This window comes from Mercenaria mercenaria, chromosome 15, assembly GCF_021730395.1.
Source record: "Mercenaria mercenaria strain notata chromosome 15, MADL_Memer_1, whole genome shotgun sequence".
Classification (NCBI taxonomy): domain Eukaryota; kingdom Metazoa; phylum Mollusca; class Bivalvia; order Venerida; family Veneridae; genus Mercenaria; species Mercenaria mercenaria.
The window spans coordinates 60761053-60781525 of record NC_069375.1 but is presented as its reverse complement, the minus strand read 5'-3'; the positions used below and the strand labels follow the sequence as shown (position 1 = coordinate 60781525).

General features: G+C 34.3%; 1 protein-coding gene across 1 annotated transcript; it reads left to right on the top strand.

The window, feature by feature from the left end:
* Nucleotides 1-1454: 1454 nt before the first annotated feature.
* Nucleotides 1455-20117, top strand: LOC128549108 (uncharacterized). Its single transcript, XM_053525364.1, has 6 exons — nucleotides 1455-1546; nucleotides 4507-5080; nucleotides 5516-5674; nucleotides 12045-12653; nucleotides 13513-13594; nucleotides 16531-20117. The coding sequence occupies exons 2-6, from the start codon at nucleotides 4520-4522 to the stop codon at nucleotides 19185-19187; spliced, it is 4068 nt and encodes a 1355-aa protein (XP_053381339.1). The 5' UTR covers nucleotides 1455-1546; nucleotides 4507-4519; the 3' UTR covers nucleotides 19188-20117.
* Nucleotides 20118-20473: the final 356 nt, after the last annotated feature.

The window sequence follows — 20473 nt, the reverse complement described above, 5'->3', positions numbered from 1 at the left end:
ATTTATCCTTCCCCTAACTGACATTATATATTTCTGTTCATTGTTCACTTATTTATGCCTAGAAGTAAAACATGCATGATTTGCATGAATATTGTTTCTAGTCCGAATAATGTCAAACATGCCCACAGTAAACGATAGGGGGGACTTTCAATCACGCCAAGGGATTAAATGAGACTATTTTATAACGGAGGCTTTAATTTTGAAAAATTCGAGATAATTATACAAGCTAATCAAAAATATATCAAATCGTGAGATTTTCCTAAGAAATAAATGGTTATATCTTGAGAAACACATGCATATTTTATAAAATAAAATTCAGACAAGTCAAGTCTATTTTTTTAACTATTCATAGATTTAAGTGAAATCTTTTCCGACCTTAGGCCCATTCTTTTGTCAAGTAAAGACACGCAAACCCTGTCACAGTAATTAGTAATTTGTATAACCGTTACCAATAGTCTTTTTATTTCCTTTTGATTGTTTTCCGATTGTGGAAAGTACGACACAAAAGACAAAAGGTTGTAAATCTAACGTTGTATTACGTGACGGATAAACAAGAATTATTACTTAGTTCATAACGTTTATATTGACAAAAGCATCCTTATGTAATATTTTTTTCTTTCTACTCCTTATAAGTGTTACACGTTTGTTACATGTCCCCTCCGTCAGTCAAAAAATGTGCATGATACTTTGCATGACAGTTTGTATATGGAAAGAGCGCAATATGAATTAAATCGACACTTTTATTCAATATCTTCAATCATATTTTAAAAAATCATAACGTTTTCCAAGTGATTAGACCTCGGAACAGGTAAGCGTTAGCGCCCACAGACGGTACTCTTTACATTTTAGTACTTAATTGTTCTTATTGCAAGTGTTATTGTGTATATATAAATGTACCTTTAAGCGTTTGTTTGGATCCTCAATTGTGTACTGTTTAAATCAATACTTATCAAAAATTTCAAAACAATTACTTAGAGATAATTGAGCCGCGACGCGTGAAAACCAACATAGTGCGTTTGCGAGCAGCATGGAAACAGACCAGCCTGCGAATCCGCGCAGTCTGATCAGGATCCATCCTGGTCGTTAATTGTTTCTCCAATTGTAATAGGCTTTGAAAGCGACCAGCATGTATCCTGGCCAGACTGTGCGGATACACAGGCTGATCTGAATCCATGATGGTCGCAAATGCACTATGCTAGGTTTCTCACGGTGCGGCTCATATAGTGATTTGCCATTATAGCGAGTTAGACACATGAAACAGTGTCATAATATGTTAACTTGATAAGCTGATCATACAACTAAAACTTCAATTCCAATATAAACTCTTATTAACAAAGTATTTAACTACGTCGTTTTGGACAGAAAACTCCAACCGTACATTGTCGCTTAATAAGACCTAAACGTTATCTTGTCATTATCATTATTGTCCCAGATAATGTTGAAATACTGATTATTGTATTTGAAGTTCACGCGCTAGTGTAAACACTGATTCATTTTCGGCTTTTCATCATGGCGGAAATGAGTCCTGGATATACAACAGTTTGAGGTAAAATATATCTTACTTATTTTTTCGCCTACACTTGTTTATATTAAATAGGTTGAGGCTCAGTTTTACCGAGATTTATATCAAATACAAACAGTCACATAATACATTGTTTACAAATTAAACAGATCAGAGATGTTTATAATTGACATAGAAATAAGTTCTAATCCATGAGTACAGGCAATTTGATTGCTTTTGCCAATCGTTCATTGTTGAATGCATGATTCTGGCGCGCAATGCAGCATTGTTTCTATGATAAATCAGAAAAACAGTAACCTCGGAGAACATAAAGAAACGTCAATCATTTTATTTCTGAAAGACACATTTAGCGCGAGTATTTATTTTCTCAGTTATAACATTTCCAATTCGACTATTGTGTCGATTTAAAAACTGGTTAAAATTGCTTTAAACATAGTTACACATGGCGCAAAATAATAACAAAGAGAAAATTCAACCAAAAGTACATTTAACTTGGGATTATAAGAACTAATTGTTTTCGGGTGCTCATGCATGTGTAAATTCTGTCTTCTGACGCAAGTATTTCGTCATAAAATTCCTACTACGTAATTGCGTATTAACAAAATAACGTAGACCTTAAAATTTAGTATAGTTTTTTTTCAATGCAATGATAATATACGTCGTATTACTTCTTTGTTTTTATGCTTCAGCTCTGGGTTTAGAAAGGTTCTGAAATTGATAATGATAATGCGTCAATGCTGTTCGTGGTTGCACTCCTTCTTCTTACTTGCATCAGTCATATTATGTGACCTATTATATATTCTGAAGTTGTATGTCTCTATTCTTTACTCCACATTTTGTTTTTCCAAACGATAATTCAAAGAGGCTACATTGCCTGAATTGTTAATACCAAAATGCTCGATAAACATTTATCAAGGAGTTCAAAGGAGTGGCATATTTCTAGCAGTAAGCAGACTTAAATCAATAGACAATAGCAGACTCCAAATTTAATTCTAAAGTAAAGACAAGTGAACATAATCTAGTGTAGTATGAAAAAACATCTTTATCTATATTTATACATCTGTCTAAAAATGTGGATCGCACAATAGGGTGATCACGCAAGGACATATACCCAGTTTTTAAACTGTATCAATTTCGGTTAGATTCTTTTATCATTGTACTTTGGTTTCAGATAATCATTATATAGATCTAATACTGTGTGCATACAAATATTTTCCATGCCTGTCACGTTTTATAAACTGCGACTATAGTGAAACCTACGCAAACACAATACCCTCAGGATTTTCTTTCCCCGTCAACATTATACGTTTAAGAACTGTAAATGATAAAATATAACAGAATACAGAGGAATAACTACCTTACACTGTTAAAACAAAATGTGATTGAAATTTTAACTAAATATTGTACTTTATGTACATATTGCTATATTAATTCAATAACATTTTAAGACATTGAACACATTGTCTTGGCCTTATATATGTCATTGTCAAATTGTAGCTAGGTAATTGTTATTTCTCATTTCCTTCATGCAAAGCATGTTATAATTACCATCATGGAAATACAAAAGAATACAGTTATTTTGTGGTGCCTCTTTAAATAGTAACAAAAACGCCCTTCAAAACAGTCAATATGGCCGCGTGCCTTACGCGTCATAATTTTGATGGTCTCGCCTGTCTGGCCACCGAAGGGACTGTCTGAAAATAACCACTATAGACAGGTGACCACTATATCAATGTTGTCGATGTAAGTTACCAAATATATTTAAAGCTTCAGTATGCTTATAATGCACCTGTCAATATTTTGCCCTTTGGGGGCGGGAGGGGGTTGAGGGGCGCCTTGCTGACCCAGGGGAATTTGACATTTCAAAAATTTTGTTGTCTAAATCCCCACCCTAGAGACAACCTTTTTTGTCTAAATCCCACCCTAGAGCCTGATTGGTACATCAAATGTTTGTCAAATTCCCGCCTGTCGGGAATGGTCTTCTGTCATAAGTCCCGTGTATGCCCGCCGCTCCCCCGGGCGGGCAAAATATTGACAGATGCATAATGTATATAAGGCTTCCTGAAACAATAATGATGTACATTTTTATTATGTAACAAAATTATAAAAAAAGCCCTTTAAACTTTGATACAAAACCTGTAAAAATCAATTTATTTATATGTGTACATGTATTACAATATAAAACACAAACTCAACAGTAGGAGGATGCCATTTCTTTAATAACACATTCAGCGGTTATGTTTTAGCTCCAGGTCCTTTCTTAAAATATTTAAAATAAAGCATTCCTAAAATATCTTGGATGCAAGGACACTGCAGTAATTTGAAAAGAGTTACAAAATATAAGTAAATGAATGATACCTGATGGAAATGTATACATGTTCCGTTTTATAGTTTAAAAAAAAAATATTGCTTAAAATCTATGTAATGATAAGTGGTAATGAGGATGAATTATTGTATATTTTCGTTTTCTTTGTTTTTCAATTTGGTGTACACTGAAAGTCATGCTGTAAAATGTTTACATGTCATAATTTTATCAGTTCCATCCTTTAGTGAAGAATATAATTTTATGTTACTTCTTTTATTGCTATAATTATAATCATTGTTATTACACATGAATGGATAATTTTCTATATATTTATATTAAAATACTCTGAACATCATGTCTCTTGTTACAAAACTGTGCAAAAAGTTTTCATGTATGACGGAAAATCTTTAAGATAATGCATCTTATATACGGAGGTAGAAACATTAATATTTTATTCAAATGATCAGTAGTTTATTGTTGTTATGTAATGCTCTAGTGATAATCGATCAAAGTTGCCAGTTCCTTAAAGTTTTATATGCCTATACAGTTTGTTAAATGGTCGGGCTTTTTGACATTTTTGCAAACTTTATATTTAGCAGTCACAGTCCATGCTGCATCGAACATCCATCAAAGACGTGAAAATTTGATCCAGTACGATAACAACTTTCCTCTTTTATAGGTCGATATAAAACATGGCGCACAAAGCTGAACTAGCAAATGTCAAATACAGAAACTGGGTGAAGGCTGGACTTGGTATAAAGTACGTTAAAGAAGGCTTGGAACCATTCTGTGACCACCTGGCTACACAACAACATATTGATATCCTGAATAAAGTTAAAATGTCACACAGTCTTTCAGCAGTGGCTTGTGGGCATTGCGATGTACGGACTCTCCAGCCTAATCATGTCCGAACCAGAACTAAGCAGTGCCCTCTTGATCAAATTAAATGTAACTGTCAGCGTCCGGGCTGGAAAAAGTTGTGTCCCAACAATGTATGTGGCGCCATCTATGATGAAATCATTCAACTCCACGCATCAACTCCTCCAGCGCCATACTGGAAGAACACGGATGCACGTCAATGGTGCACTGAACCATGGTCTGTAGCAAAATGTTTCATAAATGCTCCGGGATATGACAAAAAGACAAAAGCTTATGAGTTTGACTGTCCTGGCTTATTACATGTGTTGATAAACAATAAAGGTTTTCAGCGACACATCAAGTGTAAGATTTCTGGCACAGATGTATTTACAAGGGTAAATATTATTAATCCATTCACTTGTTTGAGAAATTATGTATCCCAAACTGATTTTATTGTTGAATGAAATCATTATCACAAGGGCGCAGTCCGACTGATATAATGATATGTATAATGTAAAACAATATTTTTTAAGAGAACACTGCTTGAGATATATCATTTTGATTCGAACACTTTTATCCTTGACAACGTTAGGTCCCGTGTCATATTCATTTACATCGCACCGCTACATGTATGGCGTTAGGCGCTACAGTCAAATAATTGTGACGTACAAGCAGTGAGAATCGCTTTGTTGCACGTTTTCACTCCTGTTTCCATTATCTGCTCAAGATATAGATGATAAGATTTGAGAAACTTTGCAGAGATGCTGTTCGTACATACTATTTGTCATTATCAATTTCAGTTAAAGTTTGTATGTTCTTATATTATATAGGTACGCAAGTCTAGAAACGATATATTTCATTCTAATAGCATGGAACTAGAAGACACTGAGGTTAACGGTTATATTGATGATATGATAGAACTGTTGGAAGATGAACAAGAAATTAAACACACACCAGAATCTAAAGATGCTGTCAAAAAACTGCAAGAGGTAAAATAATTTTGTTCGTGTGTCAATGCATTAACAATTTTCTCAAGGAAATGTTCCAGATGGAAAGCTGAGTAGGTATGTTGGCTGATGAAGTAGATCATTGTAGTAACAGCTCGTTTGTTTAAGAAATAACCTAATCCCGAACAGTGATTTGTCATTGAAGAAAATCATTGTTTGGAGCATATATTTTAGCCCACCATCATCAGATGGTGGGCTATTAAAATCTCTCTGCGTCCGTGGTCCGTCATTCCGTCCGTCCGTCCGTCCGTTAACAATTTCTCGTTATCGCATCTCCTCAGAAACTACTAGGGGGATTTTGACCAAACTTTGTCAAAATGATGTATTGGTACCCTAGTTATGTCCCCCTGATAATCAGACTGGTTCAACAATTTATGAGTGAGTTATGTTGTTTTTTTTTTGTTAATTTTTATAATTTACATAGATTTATATAGGGAAAATTTTTTGAAAATCTTCTTGTCCAAAAGCACAGGGCCTAGGGCTTTGATATTTAATATGAAGCATCATCTGGTGGTCCTCTACCAAGGTGATTCAAATTATATCTCTGGGGTCAAATATGGCCCCGCCCCAGGGTCACATGGTTTATATAGACCACGGGACCTAGGGCTTTGATATTTTGCATGTGACATCATCTTGTGGTCTTCTACTAAGATTGTTCAAGTTATCCCCCTAGGGTCAAATATGACCTCGCCCTGGGGATCACCTGGTTTACATAGACTTATATAGGGAAAAACTTTGAAAATCTTCTTGTCCAAACCACAAAACCTAGGGCTTTGATATTTGTTATGTAGCATCATCTCATGGTTGTTTACCAAGTTTGATCAAATTATCCCCCTAGGGTCAAATATGGCCCCGCCCCGGGGGTCACATGGTTCATATAGACTTATATAGGGAAAAGCATTTAAAATCTTCTTGTCAATAATCTACAGCATTCAAATTTGGACCACATGTATAATTTTGAGTGGCAAGATGAACATTGACATGAGTTGACCTTGATCTTGACCTAGTGACCTACTTTCACATTTCTGTAGCTACAGTCTTCAAATTTGGACCACATGCATAATTTTGTGCACCGGAAAAAACTTTGACCTTGACATTGACCTAGTGACCGACTTTTACATTTTTGAAGGTACAGGCTTCACATTGGGACCACATGCATAGTTTTGTGTTCCGAAATGAAATTTGACCTTGGCATTGACCTAGTGACCTACTTTCACATTTCTCAAGCTACAGCCTTCAAATTTGGACCACTTGCATAGTATTGTGTAACGAAAAAACTTTGACCTTGACATTGACCTAGTGACCTACTTTCACATTTTTGTAGCTACAGTCTTCAAATTTGGACCACATGCATAGTTTTGTGTTCCGAAATAAAATTTGACCTTGACATTGACCTAGTGACCTACTTTCACATTTTTGTAGGTACAGGCTTCAAATTTGGACCACATGCATAGTTTTGTGTTCCGAAATAAAATTTGACCTTGATGTTGACCTAGTGACCTACTTTTACATTTCTCAAGCTACAGCCTTCAAATTTGAACCACATGCATAGTTTTGTGTTTCGAAATGCAATTTAACCTTGATTTTGACCTAGTGACCTACTTTCACATTTATCAAGCTAAAGCCTTCAAATTTGGACCACATGCATAGTTTTGTGTTCCGAAAAACTTTGACCTTGACATTGACCTAGTGACCTACTTGCATATTTCTCAAGCTACAGCCTTCAAATTTGGACCACATGCATAGTTTTGTGTACCGAAAAAACTTTGACCTTGACATTGACCTAGTGACCTACTTTCACATTTCTTAATCTACAGCCTTCAAATTTGGACCACATGCATAATTTTGTGTACCGAAATGAACTTTGATCTTCAGATTGACCTAGTGACCTACTTTCACATTTCTCAAGATACAGGCTTCGAATTTGGACCTCATGCATAGTTTTGTTTACCAAAATGAACTTTGACCTTGAAATTGATCTTGTGACTTACTTTCACATTTCTCAAGCTACAGCTTTCAAATTTGGACCACATGCATGGACCACATGCACGGTGATATGTACATAGTATTTTCAAATTGGTTGATGTAATGGATTCTTATTAAACTTTTCAATATTATACACGTTATTGGATAAACGGCCACATTATGTGAAATAGGTAGAGCTAATAAAAACTCTGTTTAGCCAATATGAGGGTCAGTGCGGAAAAACCGGGCTACTACGGATTACTACGGATTTCAAACATTTTGACTGGTCTAAAAGAAAAGGTCAAGTCTTGTCCATTGAATTTCATAGTGTCCGCATTTTGTTTACAGTAGAATTCAACACTTTTAAATACTTAAAAAATGAACTCGTAGTAATATAAAAATTGGCTTATTTATAGCTCAGCTCAGCACAAAGTGCTCAAGGTGAGCTATTGTGATCGCTAAACGTCCGTCGTCCGTCCGTCCGTTCGTCGTCCGTCCGTCCACACTTTCTTTTAAACAACATATCTAAACCACCAAGCCAATTTTGATGAAACTTCACAGGGATGTTCCATGGATAGTTTTCTTAAATTTGTTCTCAAGAATTGAATTTCATACTTGTTGCATGGCAACCTGAAGGAAAAAATAAAAATCTTCTTGTCCAAAATCACAGGTCATAGTGCTTTTATATTTGGTATGTAACATCATCAAGTGGTCCTCTACCAAGATTGTTCAAATTATCCCCATAGGGTCAAATATGACCCCGCCCTAGGAGTCACATGGTTTACATAGAATTATATAGGGAAAAACTTTGAAAATCCTCTTGTCTAAATCACAGGGCCTAGGGCTTTGGGATTTGGTATTTAGCATCATCTTATGGTCCTATACCAAGTTTGTTCAAATTATCCACATAGGATTGAATATGGCTCCGCCCCGGGGGTCCCATGCATTATATAGACATATATATGGGAAAAACTTTGAAATTCTTCTTGTCCAAAACCACGGGCCTATGAGTTTGATATTTGGTATGTAGCATCATCTAGTGGTTCTCTACCAAGTTTGTCAAAATCATTCCCCTAGAGTCAAATATGGCCCTGTCCCGGTAGACACATTGTTTATATAGACTTATATTGGGAAAAAACTTTGAATATCTTCTTGTTCCAAACCACAGGGCCTTGGGCTATTGCATTTGGTATGTAGCATCATCTAATGGTCCTCTACCAATTTTGTTCAAATTATTCCCCGATGCTCGAATATGGCTCTGCCCAGGGGGTCCCATGGTTAACATAGACTAACATAGGGAAAAACTTTGAAAATTGTCTTGTCCAAAACTACAGGGCCTTGGGCTTTGATATTTGGTATGTAGCATCATTTAATGGTCCTCTATCAAGTTTGTTCAAATCATACCCCAAGGATCAAATATGGCCCCGCCCTTGAGTCACATTATTTATTATATACTTATAAAGGGAAACAACTCTGAAAATCTTCTTGTCCAAAACCACAGGGCCTAGGGCTTTGGCATTTGGTATGTAGAATCATCTAATGGTTCTCTACCAAGTTTGTTCAAATTATCTCCCTAGGCTCGAATATGGCTCCGCCCTGGGGGTACAATGGTTTACAAAGGCTTACATAGGGCACATTATCTCCCTAGGATTAAATATGACCCCGGCTCGGGGGGGGGGGGGGCGGGGGGGCACATGGTTTAAATAGACTCTTGTACAGGGAAAATCATTTAAAAAACATTCTTGTCTTAAACCGTAAGACCAATTGCTTAGATATTTAGTATGTGTTATGCTCTAGTGGTTCTCTACCAAGAATCTTCAAATCATGACCCTGGGTTCAATATAGGCCACGCCCGGGTGGTCCTTGTTTTACATAGATTTATTTGCTTTTGGTGCATTGGCAAAGAAATTTGGACCTCAAGCATGTTTGATAAAGATTTCAATATTCATCTTGAATTGCTTTATCATGACCTAGGGGCCTCCGTGGCCGAGTGGTTAAGTTCGCTGACTTTGGGCACCTGGGGTCTTCCTCCACCATCAAAGCTGGAAAGTCGCCACATGGCCTATAATTGTGTCGGTGCGACGTTAAACCTAACAAATTAATCATAACCTACTGACCTATTTTCTTGTTTTGAAGGTACAGCATAGAAATTTGTACCGTTTTTATAACTTTTGATACTGATTTCAATACTCATCTTTAATATTCTTAATCCTGAACTACTGACCTACCTTCTTGTTTTTTTAAGCTAAGCAAAGAAACTTGAACCACCAGTTTAATTTTTAAACAAATTGCAGTAGTTATCTTGAATAATCTTAACCATGACCTACTCACCAATTTTTTGTCAGTGAAGCTAAAACAAACAAGTTTGTCCAAGCAAGCAACTAAACTCATGGCCACCTTGTTGCTAGAATCATATTGGTATATTTGAATTCTAGCCAATATTTTTAAGTTGAATAATATTTGCCTTAAATCATGTGATTTCACACTGGCGTCAAGCCTTGTCAATACGACTAACCGTCAGCAAGTAACAAGGCAAATTTGAAATCAATTTATTAATAACATTATACTTTGATAGTGATCCATTTGCATATACCGAACATCTGACAACATGTAATTCGAAAACAATTGTATTATCAATATTTTGTTCTATCAAATCATTCTGATGATCGTATTGAATCATTGGAGAAATTCAGGAAAATTCAAATTAAAAGGGCAGGCTATCTTTCAAGCATTATAGAATACATACGGAAGTCGTGTAAGAAATAAAAAATAAAAAATTAGTAATGCATATAATTAACAGATACACAAAGTTTTGATAACATCAAAGCTGATTAAATAGGAAACTGATTGTTGAAATATAGCCATTTCTTATGTAATTAAAATATACGTTTTATGTTAAAGCTCTGTCTACAGTTTCATTTTCAGAGTTTTATGTATTTATTTATGAAAGATCATAGATATATCTGCACTTTTGTTCTCATTTTTTCAATGACATTGAATGCAGTCCGACAAACCAAGTCGATGCTTACACAATATACAAAGCGGCCTAAAATGTAGTAAAGTGTCAAACTTATATGGTCAGGCCTAAAAAAAATATGTCTGTTTCCTGTAACCCGACCGACCGTAAGTTTTTACCGCCGACCGCAATTTTTTTATGGGCCGAAATTCGAGATTCTGATCATATCTTTATTGATTATAGGGAGGGATAATTTAGTTGTACCCGACCTCGTCGCGCATAGTAACGAATGTTCCTTGTTCCGTCGACATGAAACAACATGGCGAAAAGCCTGTTTGTCGGTAGACTCGAGGTTCCGGGTTTTCACCCGCGAAAATCGAGAAGTTTTCTTTGATGCATATCGAGTTCAAAAGTTCTGCCCCTTGTCAATCAAAATCTCAGTGAATTTCAATACTGTTCGCCGCCACAAGCGGAAGTATAGCAGTAGGCGGAGCGTCATATACTAATTAGCTACTGACAGATGTCAATCACGCCACGCGCCGACTGACACGTGGTCATCTCGCGGTTTGTATTTAGTACGATAATGTCCTTCATTATGAAAGGTGTTTATTGATCAGTGTGTAAACGTTAATTGATAAACAATTCGTAGAAGAGCAGCCTATTATCATGTTTGTACCACTTGTTCAGGGGTCACGCTGTCGGTTGCACTTGAGCCATTTGCGACAAAAGATTAATTGTGGCCCCGAAAATCTCTAATTGGCAAAAACGGCCCGAAGCTATGTCTGTCTGCAAAACTATGAACTTTGCCTGTTACACAATGTTTACTGAACAAAAGGAATCAGTGTAGAAAAAAACTTGTATGAACAACATCTGTTATTGAAAGGCGGGAGCAAATTTTCAACAATTTTATTTGATTACTAGTTAATCGGCAATAGTAAGGTTACTAAACACTGAAATGTTCTGACACCTACTAAAAAAAAAAAAAAAAAAAAAAAAAAATTCCTACCTACGACCCCCATTTTTTTCAGCATGTTACAGGAAACAAACACATTTTTTTAGGCCTCACCTTATGTGTTTAGTGGTGGCAATCAGTAAATTAAACGTGAAGTATTGTACATTTATTCTTAGTGTGCATATTGCATTGAAATATTTTACTACATATATGTAGGTTATATTAGCAAAACCATGGATATTTCGCACACATATTACCTAACAAATAACAGAAATCAACTGATTTTCTTACTTGACATGTCTTTTATATCGATAAAAGGTAAAACAATGACTGTATGGTCGGCAGTAGGATTTGAGTTATTCGTCCTTTACACGAATGTTATCTCATCTCTCTTAAAAAGAATAGCTTATTTATATGCGTATAGATATCTACTCTGAGAACATTTGATATTTTTTACATAATTCGGTCAATTTTTACAGCTAAAGCACGAGGATTTCATTATATCAACTACTGACGAAGCCGAAATTCGTCGTGTTGCGATGGCTGCAATTAATGAAAAGGAAAAAGAACTTGAACAGATGATAGTCGACGCAGGAAACAAACTTAGGACTACAGTTGACGAAGGAAAACACGATATTGAGGGGAAGGGTTCAGTTATCAAGGCAGAACTCAATCAGACAGGACAAAAAATAAGTAAAGAGTTAGTGATGAAAGAAGCAGAACTCGAACAGACAGGACAGAACATAAAAAAGGATTTGGCGATGAAAGAAGCAGAACTCGAACAGACGGGACAGAAAATAATAAAAGAAGTGGTGATGAAAGAAGCTGAACTCGAGCAGACGGGACAGAAAATCAGAAAGGATTTGGCGATGAAAGAAGCTGAACTCGAACAGACGGGACAGAAAATAATAAAAGAAGTGGTGATGAAAGAAGCTGAACTCGAGCAGACAGGGCATCGCATTAAAAAGGAATTGGTGATAAAAGAAGAGGAGTCAAAATTGAAAATTGAACAGAAAGGAATCGATATCGAAAAGCAAGCAACAGAAAAACTAGAGCAGAAACTTAAAGAAGCAGAGCTGCAGTTAGAGGTAAAATATTAAAGTAAAGTTGCACTAGACCATTTCAAACGAAAAAACACATCTCAATCTGGATTTGAATCCTAATCTGAATTTCAGTATGGTGAAGTTATCAAATAAATACCTTTATTATATAGAACATTATTTCAAATAACTGTTATATATTGGCTACAAAATGAACTTTCATATTTGTTTTAGGTCTTATTTAGGGTTAAATTTTGTATTTTCCTGTATTTATTGTTTTTACAAGTATTTTCCATAGGCAGAATATTAAACTATTTATTTTACGAAAAGACACAAACATTTGTTTCTGTTAAATGTATACAAAATAGAAATATATGTTTCTGTAAAAAAGTAAACAAAATACAGCTAAATCGATGTTAATAAAAAGATTAAAACATAATGATTATATAACTATATCTAGAATCTGTCTGCTGTATATCTATGGAAATATCTTATTGTAGACATTTGGAATCTGCAGTCGTTATCCTTTAAAAAAATAGGTTTTAAAATAATTTTGAAAACTATTATGAATTTCCCTGTTTGTAACACGGAAGATGTCCTTTCTTTGATGTGCAGAGTAGACCGAGAATTCAGTGTAGAAATCGTAACAGTTATATGTTACGTAATTGAACCAAACAACCAATGTGGGTGCCTTGTTGAATATGCAGAGCATTTTCTTTTAAAAAGTCCAAATGCTAAATGATGAATTCAGCTGTTCAGAAAGACTACTGTTTCATCTACTTGATATTCCTTTATATCAATGTGAAAATTCATTCTTGCATTCTTGCAAGTGTGTTTGTGCTTATCTATGATGTAAACATGGCCTTTAAACTAGAGATAACAGGACTTTTAAAATGATTTAATACAGAGTCACAAAAACTTGATTGAAGGGTCGATGACGAATACCGCTGAGACTACAAAAGAAGCTGTGACTAACAGCGAAAAAACAGGTAATTTCTTTCAGAATTTACAGATGGCGTCGTTTTAATCTTTTTAAAATATTTTGTGATATCCTAAATTCATTTTATGATATCCTTTATTCATTTTTTGAAATCCATTTATGTATTTTGTTGCATCTTAAAATATGATGTAGTTAATGATATCAATTACAGAAATCAGTAGTTCAAACGCAATAGTGTCCTTGAACATATTAAATATCGTTTTTGATTTTGGATATCAATTATCTTTTTGATGAATTCTCAAAAAATTGATATCCATGGTTTATTTAATATCATTAGATGATATCTTAAGATTAATTAATAGCACAAAATCGATTTATTCATGATATCCTTAATTTTACTTTTATCATCTTAATTGTCATTTTTTGATATCCAAAGTTCATCCATGGATATTATGAAACAGAGTTAAAGATATCATAATATTAAGATAAGGATATCATTTACCGTTTTTAAAATATCTAGTTATCAAACATTGTCCATAAATCATTCGTGTCTACAAATACCCTTAGTGATATAAGATATAATTTACAATATCATGATATAATAATGGTATCATGTAATATCCATAAATGAGATTATTAATATCACCAATTGTGATATTCGTAAATAAATAAGGAAATTCATAAATGTATCTTGAATATCACAAAACAGTGTATATAATTAACAAATAATCAAGGCCTTCGAGTGGTTTATCGTCTGATTTACAACGGTTCAGAGTTCAGATGCGTAGGAATTGAACCACGAGGGCGTTAGCCCGAGTGGTTAAATACTGAAGCATCTGAACGATGAACCGTGGTAAATTAGACGATAAATCACAAGAAGGCCTTGATTGTTTTCATTCTAACATGCTCATTGATATATTTTAATAAATATAATACTTGACTTCATTTACGCGAGGAGTAATGTATCGGACGTCATGCGTCTATTTGACGTCATAATTGACGTCATAATGCTCTCTTACCGGCCCGCGCGTCAACCATTGTTTATCGCAGAATATACAGAGCTTGATTTTCTTCTTTGTTTAACTGGAAATCAAATCGAACCATGTTAGAATGTTGAATAAAATTGAAAAGGCTTTACATACGTTTAGTTTGTTCAAAAACTGCTATTTCTTCAGTATTTTTCTTTAAGGTAGTTCTGCACGTTTGGATCGACTTTTTTTCTACAATGTAGAATTTGAATAAACTTTGATTTTTCAAAACTTCATATATACCTAGAAAATTCAGCACATAAAAAAAGATAGGGTCGTGTGCTTGATTTTTTGCTAGACTGAATTGAAAAATTTAAACATAACGCAATATTTCATAATGGGAGTCTATGGGAAAATCATAATTTTCATTACATTTTCGCGAATTGAAATTTTTCTACAATGTAGATTTTGATGAAACTTCTCACAGTTATAAATAAATACATGCTCTATAATTTGGTGAAATAAAATGTATAGGTCCGTGTGTTTATTTTTGAGATATTTCACCATGATTAAAGTGGACCGGACATTTCACGCTAATTTAAGACATTATTTTGAATTGTTTAGTGGGTGATATGCTTTAATATCATATTTTGACCTTAGAAATATAGCAACAGTGCCATTGTAATAAATTTACCCACAGGTCTCTATTAATTCATAAAATGATTTTCATTTCCGTACGCCTAATCCAGACTTTATTCCACGAACCAAAATATTATTTTTATATTACATTTCAGGGTGAAAGTTAAAAACATGTTAGAGCTTTGGAAGTGCCTCTTCTAAGTCATAATGACAGACTGATTTTCAAAGATTCATTACACGGCGTCAAGTTGTAACGAATCGCTTTCTTTTACAATGCATATTCACATGTTTCGTTAAACGGCTTCATATTGGGATGAATGACATCAATTTTTTATACGTCGCTCAGAATTAGAATGCATGGTGTCATTATGCATAAGACGGCGCCACTAGAATCGTTTCATTTCACACCGCATGAATTCATGTTGCGATAAACGTCTTAAAGTTGGCGTCAAGTTTTAATACACAAGTCTGATTAACAAATAGCGATTTCAGTATGCATTCTAACATATATCGATCTGATTGCCAGCTCAACAAAAAAGAAAGTGAAGCTCTGTAAGTTCCAAGATAAACAATGGTTGACGCGCGGACCGCTAAGAGAGCATTATAATGTTAATTATGACGTCAAATTGCAGCATGACGTCCACTTCATTACTACGCGGATAAATGAAACCCAGCATATTTTTTCTACAATATTCAATTGAACATGCAAGTTTGTCGTCTTATTTATCACGGTCAATCATTCAGATGCTGAGATTTTATTTTTTTAAACTCCCGCGTATCTGAACGATCATATATAAGAAAATATATCAAACCACTTGAAAGTCTTAAAATCTTTTGTTGATTAGACAGCGTCAACTTACAATATATCATTTCGGTTTACACTGCACGTATTAATGTAATGTTATATGGATTCACCTTGGTATCATTTGTTTTCGGATGATTTCATATTGTACATTTGTATTGCATCGCAACAAATTTTTCAATGCATTTGTTAATGCAAATTGAGCGGCACGAAGTTTTCAAAATACAATCCTTTGAACACAATAATATTGAACATTATTGATCAGGTTGCGGCTTTAGTCTAGACGGTGCTTAAATGCACTGCAGTCTGGTTAAATGGTAGAATTTCAGTATGAACGCGTGATGGTTTAAAAAAAGTATTGCATATTTATGAAACAGTATTTAAACTGCAGACAGAAATTTACTTATATAAAACATGTAGACGTATTCTGTTTTGTGTACACCAATATTTTAGGGAATTTATAGACCAGGTAGATTATATTCCGCAGTTCGGTAACTGTTGAGTATTAAATGTTCATATGTTTAGAATAATTATACTAATCGAATGCAAACATATAATTGCTATTGTGTTTTGAAGACTTGCAGATGAAACTGGTCAAACTATATGAAATACACATTAGAAAGATTGTTCCGCTGCCCCGCCTACATAAAGATCGAAGGAATGTAAGTGAAATGTATGTTCCTCCCTGGATGACTGTAGAAGTAAAGAAAGAAGCGTCTGACGAAAAAAATGAAGAGTCTAATGAATGGGAAGAAGTTAAGATTTCAATGGACGAAATATTCAGAAATAAAGAAAGGTCCGCAAAAAATATCTACGTAATCGGAGAAGCTGGCACAGGGAAAACCACGTTTTGTAAAATGCTGGTACATTTCTGGGTTATCGCTCATCAGTATCAGGAATACAGTTTAGACGTGCCTGACATAGTGAAAGAAATGAAACACTTTAAATTCTTATTTTATATTTCACTTCGACATTTTTCTGACTGTGACAGTATAGAAAATATGTTAAAGAAATCTTACAGTGATCCTGCGCTTAGAGATATTTTACGAAATGACTCCAGTGCATGTCTTATAATTCTTGACGGTCTCGACGAATGGGACCCAGAAAGAAAACATATTTCACAGTTTCTTACCCCAGGACTTCCAGGACGTGAGCTCGATACGGACTATACTATTATTACAACTTCAAGACAATGGAAATTTGATGCTCTGCCACTAAGTTGTATTGAGGTAGATAAAAAAATCAAACTAAATGGAATTGATAGGTATGAAATAAAAAAATTCACTAAGAAAACAATCGAAACATTAAATGACATCTATCAAAAAAGTAAAAATGCAGAGGAGTGTATAACTGATCTTCGAAGTAGACAAGTGTCCGACATTAGCCATACACCATTGGTCTTGCAACAACTTATTTCTCTATGGTTTCATAATAAACTCAAAGATAATTCGAAGTGTGCTATATACAGAAGTATGTTAGACCTCTTTCTAGAGTGGAAAACACTTGGGACTTCTGAAAGTCAAGACCAACTGTATGCTATCAATACTACCAGTAGAAATACACATGTGACGAAGTACCTTTCATATTTAGCGTACGAAACCTTGTTTGACAAAAATAAAGAAACCACACTGACGTTCAGTAGTTCAACACTTACCCAGTTGAACATACCACGTGATGTGATAAAGGACTGTTTGGTCAGTGGCATTTTAAAAGAAGAGCGAAACGTAAGTTTGACTGAAAGTATACAATCATCAATTTCCTTTTTTCACAAATCAATGCAAGAATATCTAGCTGCAGTGTATATAGCTAGTCAGTTCAGAGAAATGCTAAAATCGCAGAAGGATGAACATGATCTTAAAGATGTCTGCGAAAAGTGCGTAAGGAAATACTTCGGTAGTTGCAAAACAGTTGTTGATATTTTAGAACAGTCAACCGTGTTAATAATACTTTGTGGATTAGAACCACGCTTGTTGACAAATATTAGTGAATATTTCTATAACATAACAATTGTTGACAAAATGGTGGTTAAGGGTCGTCGTCAAATGAGTCTAGATCATCGTACATTGATCAATAATATTCAAGCGTTCATTTTAAAGTGCATTGAAGCAGCTATGTCGATTACACAAAATGCTCGATTACGTGTTTATATTGCCGATCTTTACGTTGACCCTTCAACGGGTTTGCTAAGTTATGTTCATAATATTGTTTTTGAAAATGTTCTATCTATAGAAATAGTAGACAGTCTATCCAGCCTGATACCACCTTTAAGTTATAAGAAAGATGATCATAAAGAAAAATTTTATTGTGCCGTGAAACATTTAGTAAAATGTGATCAATTAAAGGTAATTAAATTTACACTTCAGAGGGGTATTAACGAGAGGATTAAAAATGAAGTTACTACAATACTTGAGACAAATGTTCGCACGCTTGAAACTATCCATTTGGGAATTACAGACAATGATATTATAATGATAACGCGTCTTGTTTCAATGTTACCGAAAATGCGACAATTAATTTCCCTCCAGATGGACTCCGGGCCCTTTGGAAGAAGTGGTTTAACGCATGATGATAGTGTGTCGTTGTGTAAATTCCTAGAGCAGACTACAAGTCTTCAACATATATCGCTCGGTATTTCTTGTAGTAAACGAGATTACCACATGATAGACCTAGCAAAACATAAACAACTTCAACATGTTGATTTTTTCTCGAGTTCATTCAGTATGGTCAGTTGTAACACTGACAATCTAGAAACATGTAAGCTTAACATTACAAGTGCTGACACGATGAAACAAGTGTGTAACAATCTATATAAAGCAGATAAATTAAAACATCTCGAGCTGGAGTGTTATTTTATCTGCTCTGACGAAACTAATACTGAAAGTCTTACCAGACTGCTGTTATCATTAGTCAGTCTCAGTACTCTAACGTTAGAGAACTTTACTTTTACTGACAATATTATAGCACGTCCGTGTGATATGAAGAACCTGAAAAAAATAACACTTCGCAGTGTAACAATGAGTATGACCACGTGGTACAAGTTTATAGACAGTCTTCCTGCACTACCACTAGTAGTAACGGTAACAACACGCCGCATGGATATTAGAGATATATACAGTATGCCTGATAAAAAACAAGAAGCATCTGCATACCAGTATGTTAGAGAGAAAACGAATTTATTCCGTGTGCCAAAGGAATATATATTATGTTTTCAATTTATTACAAAGAAATTGTGACTCTGAATATGAGTTTATTATAATGCAAAGATAGATCATGTGAGTAGACAAAAATGTTGACAATGTTTCATGAAAAATGTACAGCAGAAATGTTTCATATTAAGGGTTATATTACAGCATTTCATGTAGAACCTTTATAAAATTGTGCATTTTAGTTCAGTGTAAATAAATGAAGTACTTCTAGAACTTTTTTCCATTTTCAAACTGTAAGAAAAACATCTTTATTTGTGAGTTATTGTTATAAAACCAAAAACTTTTTACTTCGGATAGTTCTAGTCTGTATATATAATTACAATAACACGTTTACATAATCTACATGATATACATGTACATATGACAAATAGATTTACCGCGTTAATCACGCAATACCTATTTGATATGAAATAGAAGAATTTTAGTTGTGTAATATTTTTATCATATTTATAACTTATCAAACTGAAAATGTTAGTGGATTTATCTTTATATTAAATGCTTTTAGTTTAAACTACTTTGATATTACAATATATAATGTATATGTACATGTGGCGGCTCGCCACTTAATAGTTTAACTTACTCATATGTCGGCATGATCTAACATCTTATACTGTGCTTCTTATTCAGACTATCATATGTAAGTTGTAACATTTCCGGTATGGCTGGCATATTACATGATATCAGAACAGCAAAATTTAAAATTGAACATTGGACTGGTCTATAGCACAGACTGTGGACCGGCGATATGTGTTATGTGTCATAATTGGACATGGACATTGGTATACCTCAGTAGATGTAAATATTTTCGGCCAAGTTTATTGATGTCTACTATTGTCTTAAAGAGTGCGAACTTGTGTAACATTTCAAAGCAGATTTAGTTGTTAGTTATGATTAAGTAAATGTTGTTATAGAGAACATCTTTTACAGCAAATAAAATGTTTTCACCTATTGATTGGCTTGATGGTTAGCTATGTGTGCCGAAACATCGAAATATCTTCTTTTTTTAATTATAAGAACAATATCAATGTCTCCTATACTTGCAACGACGTTAAAGTACAGTACTTTTTGGACATTTTTAAACCGTTGTAGTTTCAGGTTATTAGAATAATATGTAGAAATATGCACGCGCATTGAGCGTGATTTCAGTTGTGCAATATTATTAAAGAACGAGATGCAAATCTAATAATCTTTTATAACATATGCATCTTAGTGATAACTTATTTAATAAATGATATTTTCTTTCATTGACATGAATGAAATTGAACGATACTCACTGTGCTGTAAATACTGAGCTGACAAATGCACCCTGTACC

What these genes read in the sequence shown, in the direction of transcription:
- LOC128549108 (XM_053525364.1), top strand. Translation starts at nt 4,520, where the DNA reads ATGGCGCACAAAGCTGAACTAGCAAATGTCAAATACAGAAACTGGGTG. An exon ending in CTGTCAAAAAACTGCAAGAG is followed by an intron (nt 5,675 to 12,044) that starts GTAAAATAATTT and finishes CAATTTTTACAG; the next exon opens with CTAAAGCACGAGGATTTCAT. An exon ending in AAGCAGAGCTGCAGTTAGAG is followed by an intron (nt 12,654 to 13,512) that starts GTAAAATATTAA and finishes GATTTAATACAG; the next exon opens with AGTCACAAAAACTTGATTGA.